At 42.3% G+C, this 7,682-nt stretch overlaps 1 protein-coding gene across 1 annotated transcript; it reads right to left on the bottom strand.

Annotated features, from left to right (window-relative positions):
- Positions 1-5,711: 5,711 nt before the first annotated feature.
- On the bottom strand, positions 5,712-6,419 carry TMEM215 (transmembrane protein 215). The gene has a single exon (XM_068553871.1). The coding sequence runs from the start codon at positions 6,417-6,419 to the stop codon at positions 5,712-5,714; it is 708 nt and encodes a 235-aa protein (XP_068409972.1).
- Between the last annotated feature and the right edge of the window lie 1,263 nt (positions 6,420-7,682).

The following is a 7,682-nucleotide window of genomic DNA, read 5'->3' as shown; positions in this document are numbered from 1 at the left end:
ATTGATTCACCTTCTTTCTGGTCAGGAATTCAAAAGCTCAGTTGTCAGGTGGTCTTGGGACCACCAGTTCTTGTCACATGTGCAGTACGGCCCATGACTCACAGAAGAAGGCAGGCAGTGAAGAGTCAGGTCAGCCATGGACGGAGGAGAAGCTGTTCCGGAAAGGTTTATCTCTTTCTCCTCCTTGTTATGTAAGGTGTGGTTTCCCCAGAGAAACAATATGCTAAATAAAAGTTAGGGTCCCAACCCACAGAAGCTTATTTTAACCCACATTGTTGCTGACTATATTCAATTTGATTTAATTCAAATCAACAAGGTAGAGTTGTTTCTTTTTTCCTGCTAGAAAGGGGAAGTAGGCTTTGAGAGTAACCCAAATGTTGCAGTTGAGAGTTTTCACTGAGCAAGGCAGAGTGTGTATGTGCCCCGGGGTGGGGGGAGTGGAGTGGAAAGATGAATAAAATGTGGCTCCTGCCCTCAAAAAGCTTACACTGTAGTTGGAGAGACAAATACATACTCAACTAACATGCACAATGATAAATGGTGGAGATGTTGTCAGACCAGAGAATAATAGAAGTGTTAGTTCTGAGTGGGAAAATCTGAAGGATTGTGGAAGATGTGGCAGCTGCCCCTTGAAGGATGTTAGGGCATTAAGCAGCAGAGGGGCCAAGAGAGGGTGGGCATCTGAGGCAGAGAGGATTGTTGGGGCGAAGGCTCAGGGTGGTCAGCTACAGGGCAGAGTCAGGGAACAGCCAAAGAGATCTGCTGTGGAGGGTGGGAGGTTAGGATGGAAGAGCGCAGGGCCAGGTGGGCCTTTGTGAGTTGGTCTAATCACTTACAATGAAGTAGTTGTCCATACTTTTCATGTTGAATTACAGGCAGGTAATTTTTCAAAAGCTTAATTCTTCTAAACAGATGTGGTCTTGTCTCAGACTAGAGTTGTCTCACATTCAATAGTTCATTACCATGAAAAATAAGAAAGTGATCAATTGCAAAATATTTGTTATGTTTAACTTTCTAAGGATAGATTTGTCAAAGAGCAGCACAAGAGATGTTTTAATAGATTTATGTCCTTCTGTAACTCTGTACCTTATTTTGGATAAAGCACACTAAGCCTCGTTCTGCCATCGAGGATGCCAAGTCTGCAGGCTCTATCATGGGGTCAGGAGGAGGAATAAAGGGAAAAATAAAGGATCTCTAACAAGGGTCAGGCCCAAGGATAACTTGCCAAAGACCATGGAGATCTAATATCAGTGCCCAGCTATTTGTGTGAGTATCTGGACAGCATCATGCATAAACTTCTTTTGTTGTGGGGTGTCCATGCAGTGAGGGACCCTGCAGGCGGTAAGAAATCAAAGACATGATCTCTAGCTCAGTGATGTTTACATGATTTTATGTTATCTGGACAAGAGGCTAAATGGAATTCAATCCTTTATTGAGATATTTGGATGAACCAAGCATTTATCCACATCTCCAACTTCAGTTTAATTTTTCCAGTGAGGAACTGAAACATAGAAAACTCATGGATAGAGTCTATTGAATTCCTGAAATTCAGTTCATTTGAAAGTCACTAATAGGTAACAATATACATACATATTAAATATATTATAAAATATATGATGAGATACTTTAAGAAAATGCTTTCAAAATATTACGAAGTAATTATTATTGTCTACGTCTACATCTGTTTTTCATTTTGCTTATTCAACATTATGCTCTTGAAGATTGACACCACTGTAATCTGAGTTTGAGTTACACACGAGTAGTATCTTAACTGGGGAAATGTCTCATCTTACTCTTAAAAATACTGGCTCTGTCTCATCTCACTCTTAAAAATACTGGCTCTGTCTCATCTCACTCTTAAAAATACTGGCTTTGGTCCTGATGTGGGACCTTTTGAAGAAGCATCATTTTGTTTCTTAGCCTATGTCTTGCATCTATCTGAGTGAAGAAAAAACCAACAATTTGAGCATTTGATCCATTTACACATTTCTGCCTCCTCACTCTCATCTATAAGGAGAGAGCTTTTCAAATGTAAATTTTCACCTCTATGGGCAAATGACAAATAGTGTAGCTGTGTTACCAACAATAGAAAAAAGAAAAAACAACGAAACCATCTATAACACTCGATATTTGGCTAACAGTAAGGAACAGCATGATGAATTATGGTACTTCACTAAAATGGCATATTACACAATTGTTAAGTGATAATTAGGAACACTGCATAGAAACATGAAAACGTATTTAGGATATAACTAAAAGAGAAAAGAAAAAAAGCACGTTTATAATATGTAAGGTGGGGGAGGCCTGGAAGGTATATCAATACTAAAGTGGAAATATAGTAGTTCTGTTAGGATAGTGGGACTGTGGATTTTCAAAAACATTTTCTTTAATGTTATAAAATACTAGTAAAGCAGCAAATTCACCAAATAAATGATGCTGTAGATACAGGAAGGAGATATTAATAAATAAGTAGAGGTTTGAGATAACAAAAGGGAAAAATATTTCAAAGAATGAATCTTCCTTCTCTACATTTGCCAGCCCCATGGCTATTAAGATCCATACTATTGAAAACATTCTCAAAGGAGCTGGTTAGTAGGGCTTGGAAGAGAGCCTGAACTTGACTGTATCTGGATTTCGTTTGCCATGATTGCAGTGGAAACTAAATTTTGAAACAGTTGTTTAAATAAGCTCCAGCTTAGCTATCTTGGCTACATTCACACTTTGGAATCAAGAAATAGTTTGGAAAAAGAATACCGTGTACAATATAAATAGGAATATAGAGCAAGAGAAATTCAGTAGAGAAGACTTCAAAAATAAAATGCCTATTTAAAATCAAGTTGAAATGACTATTTGGATTAACAGAAAATAAAAAAATAACCAATACTGAGTTAAATTTATATCTGTCTGAATGCTCTTAAAGGATACCAGGAACAATACTCATGTCGGTTCCGTTCATGTTAACCATTTGCTAACACTGTTCATTGGAATGAACTGCTTGCTCTGCTTTCCTCTAAAGGGCTCAGACCCCTGTCTCCTCTCTTCCACCTCTGTTCAAAAGAATAACAGTTTTACCCTGAATAGCACTTAACAAGTGTTGATGTGGGGCACTAGGCTACCTTGCTTCGTGTTAGGTGGGGGTGGCTTAATATAAGATGTTAAGAAGAATTCACACACACAATCACACAGTTTATTCTTTCTAGTCAAAGTTAAGCCTCCCAGCTCAGCACTTGCACACCATTTTGTTAGCACTGCAGAAAATTCCCTCAAATGCATACTTAGATACTTTAAGGATCTTAAGTAGGTAGATGGAAAAAGAAACTTAAAGTTTCTTCTGAAATAGGACTTGAAAATGTGACAAAATACCTTATCTCTCTAAACCAGTAGTTGACTTTGGATTTGGAAATTGGAGTGTGTGTGTGTATGGTATCAAGGAGTTTGAACTGAAGAGATCAGAAAGTAACTTTTCCAAACCCCAAACCATACCTGACACTACAACCATCTCTTTTCAGACCCTGTGTAGAATTTGCTGAGTCTGCGTGAACATCTCTCTCTGATGTCTTGCTATCTCCTCACCTCTAAAGATGTCCACAAGTGACAAATTAGAGAAGATTTTTATTCCTAAGAGTTATCCAATAATTTTTACCTTCGTAGAAACATGATTTCCATATTTCAAAATGCAGTAGAATTATTAAGAGGTATTGTGATTTTAGGAAACTATTTTCCCTCCATTCCAAATCCAAAGTAAATTACATTTAGTACAAGGGTATGTATTTGATTATTTGGGGTATACCAATATTGAAAATTTTCTTCTTAAAAATATTTTGCCCTTAACATCTTCATTTTATTCCCAGAAGTATATTTTGTTGAATAAATAATATTTGGTAATAAAACAAATCTGCTTTCATACATCTACAAAATTCTTTTGAATAGCAACAAGAATTCAATCCATGTTGCATAATTGTTTTTATGAATTGCATAACCTTGGCATGCATTTTGCTGTAATTCATTTCCTGGCAAAATATAAAGTGCCTTTGACATAATGCCATAGAATATTCAAACTGGGAATGAATGATAGAAATAATCTGGTGTCAGTCAGTCCCACTTTTCCCATTTCAGGGACTGAGGTGCAAGAAGGTAACATTTGCTCAGGATCACACATCTCATTTTCCAACATTTAAGTCATACTAAAATAAATTACAATTTTGATGTTGAATTTGATTAGAAAATTGTGATTTTTAAGGGCACAACTCTTAAGACAGAATAAATGCCACACTTAAAGAATTGCAGAGTTGGATCTGAAATACGCAAAAGAGGTATGCCCAAAATTTTTGTCCTCAATTCCCCTTTCGGGAGAAAGTGGCTGAAACTATACAATCATTAAAAATAAATCATTCTTTGAAGGATGCAAAGTTATCCTGATCTTCAAAATGAAATATACCACCATTTCTATATATAATTTTTCTCTTCAACAGGGATCAAATGGTATTTTGGTTGATTGCCAGTGAGCAAATGAAATAGGAAATACATTTTAGGATCCCATTGTGATTTTTTTTTCTCAGCAGCAAAAAATTAAATAAAACAGACCTTTGTCATGTAATGTTCACTGATCAGGTGAACATAATAAAAACTGGGCTTTAGTTAAATCTAGTGGAGTAACTCTTGTTTCATTGGCATTTACAGGCTTTGGGAGTGTTGAACAAGTGTACAAATAATGACGTTTTCAGAAATTTAACCATTGCATTTCATGTAAATTCTGCATAAAGTTCAAGACTAATGGTATTGATGTCACAGTCTTCAAATTTTAAAAGGCATATAGGAATAGTAATAACATCTCCCAGAAACGTTAAAGACACTTGTATATATATCTAAAATCCATTTTGACTTGATGAAAACAAATTCTAATCTATGAAAATATTACATCAATATTGCACCTGATGAGGAAACTATACTTGAATGAGTAAATGCTAAAAAAACTTCAGATAAAGACCCAGTAAGTCAAATTAAATGAAGAGTTTCAGAAGTAACATAACCATCTAAAAATGTTAGTTTTTCACACAACTGGTCACACTTATTTTGCTTTACTTAAAATTCCTGGTCTTGTCTGAAGATAATACCATAAAACTCAATTACATAATTCAGCTGTCTTTAACTCCCCTTTCTCCAGTAGCCATTGCACCTTAGGAGGTTTGTAGCTATTCTATCTTAATTTTTTTTTCTTTCAGCAAATACTAAGTGTGAAAAGCTTCACCAGACAAAAATCATTTCATACAATGAAGCATTGAATTGTTTTTTCATTCAATTTCTTTAGACCGAAAGCAGCTCAGTTTCCCTATGAATAGTCCACGTATCATTTCATGCCTGGTATCTGCAGCCCACTCTAGATTTATCTTGCTTTCAGCAGGTACTCGGTAGCACTTTCTGGGTTATTTTACAAAACATCCAACATGGTTTAAATTGTTTAAAAGCAATTGGAACTGCTTCCTTTCCTACCCACTGCCTCTTCAAGTGTCCTTAACCTTCATCATCCTTCCCTAAAATGTGTCCCCAACATGCCTATTTACATGGCTCTCAGGCACCGGAGGCTTGCACACCCATCACATACCAGGTCAGTTTCTAACAGTGTGAAGGCTGTTGGAGCAGGGCAGTTTCCTTCCATTGAGAGCTGAGTATGGTCATATTGCTTTCAACACAGCAACCCTTGTATGCAAAGCTTAGACTATCGTTTCATGGTCCCATCTGCCTTGGCTCTGATTGATGTAACAACAGTATCTGTCATAGGGGCTGTTCAGCTTGTAGGAGCAAACGATGATACTGTCCTGGGGCACAAAGAAGATGCTGTCCTCGGGCTCAGGGCACTCAGACCTGTCCCAGGCTGAGCACTTGGCATCCAAGGCATTGTAGGTGAGGGAACTGCCTGAGGGACAGTAGCCATCCAGGTATCTGCATGGCTCCTCCCGATGCCCGCTCTGGACCCGGCTCTGGCATTCTCCTTCCTCTGTGGGTGTGGGGGTGGTGATGGAGCTGGCCATAGGCACCTCGCCCTGCCCTTGGAGGGGGGGCTTCCCCCTGAGGCCCACCTTCTTCGCCAGCTCATCTGAGCTCCCCTTGCCCGACTCCAGGTCTGAAGGGGTCCTCAGCAGTTCCACCACCTCCTTGTCCTTGGGTTTCCGGAAGCAGGGCAACTTGCGGACCCATAGCAGCTCATTCTCGGGCCACTTGGTGCATCCCTCAGTTTTCCTGGCCAGGGCAATGGCTGCGATGCCTGGGAGGCAGATGGCTGGCCCTATGGCCAGGAGGGGGATGTTTCCCAGAGTCTCTCCTTTCATCCCAGAGACAGTGAACATGAAGCCAAAGACCAGGAAGACACTCACCAGGGCCACAACCAGCCCAGTCCTCGGGTTAATGTCATCAGGCCGCATCTTTCACTCCATCCAGGTTGGGGACTGCCTGCTAGCCAGGGAGCAATGTTTCTCCCTACTGTCAGAGGAAAACGCACTGGGTTAAAAACAAAACAAAACAAAACAACAAAACAAAACAAAAAGCACCCAAGTCCATCTCCCACCCACCAACTATCTCTCTTACTCTTTGTGTCTGACACTCTACTGTCTGTCAGTCTTGGTCTCTGTCTCTGTCTGTTTCTCCCTCTATTTCTGTTGCTCTCTCTCTTTCTCTGTTTATCTATCTCCTTCTTACTATTGCAACCCCTGCCTCTCTCTCATATAGTCATCCACAGACTGGGGTCACCGCGGTACCTGAGGTTTCCTGCCGTCTCCCGGGAGCAGGGAAAAAAACCAGTTTGAGTCTCCTTAGAAACCTCCACAGCAGCTGTTTCCTCGGCTCTCTCCCTTGTTTCTGGAAGGAAAGCCTGGTTTTCCAACTGACTCTGCATCCAGGAGGTGGGACGTGGGAGCCTGTCTTTCCCAGCAGTGCCCGTCGGTCTCCAGGGCTTTGGGAGCTGAGCGGCGGCGCAGGCCAGCACCCAGCTCTGCGCGCAGAGCGCGGGGTGCTGGAGGGAGGAAGGACTTAGTCTGGGAAAGAGGGAAAGCGGCGCGCGAGTCTGGCCTCGTTACATCACTTTCAGAGCAAGCTCAGAAACAAAGAAGGACGCGCGGGGGCGCGAGGGGGCTAAACCCAGGGGAGAGGCTGCCCAGGGTCCAGTCGGGGTGCTTGGAGCAGCCAGAGTTCGTCCCGCCGCTGCCCGTGAGAGCTGAGTAAGGCGGCTGGACATGCTCCGTGCCCGGGAGGGTCCGTGGTGCGAGGCTGCCGCGTGCCGGGGACTGGAACTCGGGCCGGTTTGCCCACGGGACAGCCTGGGCTCCGAGTCCGCGGTCCGAGGCCCAGAGGTGCCAGCTGGAGATGTCCCTCGGGGACCTGGATCCTTCTCCAGTTACAGATCTGGGTGACCCGATCCGACCTATAGCAGCTCCCAGAGATTCCCCTACCGCCCGTCTCAGAACGTCGAGGCGCTCAGGGCTCGGAGGGCTGCACTCCTCCTGGGTCCTCCTGCCCGCAACCTCTCTGGGTTCACGCGCTGGGCGGCAGTGGCGCGCAAAAGCGCTCTAGCAGCGAAGCGGGCTCCATTGCACGGGACCAGCGCCCAGGCTGAGTTAGTGTTCAGCCGGGTCTTGCTCGAGCCTTGGGGGAATCACCAGAGTCCTTCTCCCTGGTCTTACAGCTCTGGA

The sequence above is a fragment of the Eschrichtius robustus genome, chromosome 10 (genome assembly GCF_028021215.1).
Source record: "Eschrichtius robustus isolate mEscRob2 chromosome 10, mEscRob2.pri, whole genome shotgun sequence".
In the NCBI taxonomy this organism is placed as follows: Eukaryota; Metazoa; Chordata; class Mammalia; order Artiodactyla; family Eschrichtiidae; genus Eschrichtius; species Eschrichtius robustus.
Note: the sequence above shows the minus strand (reverse complement) of the source record. Positions and strands in the feature narration are given on the sequence as shown.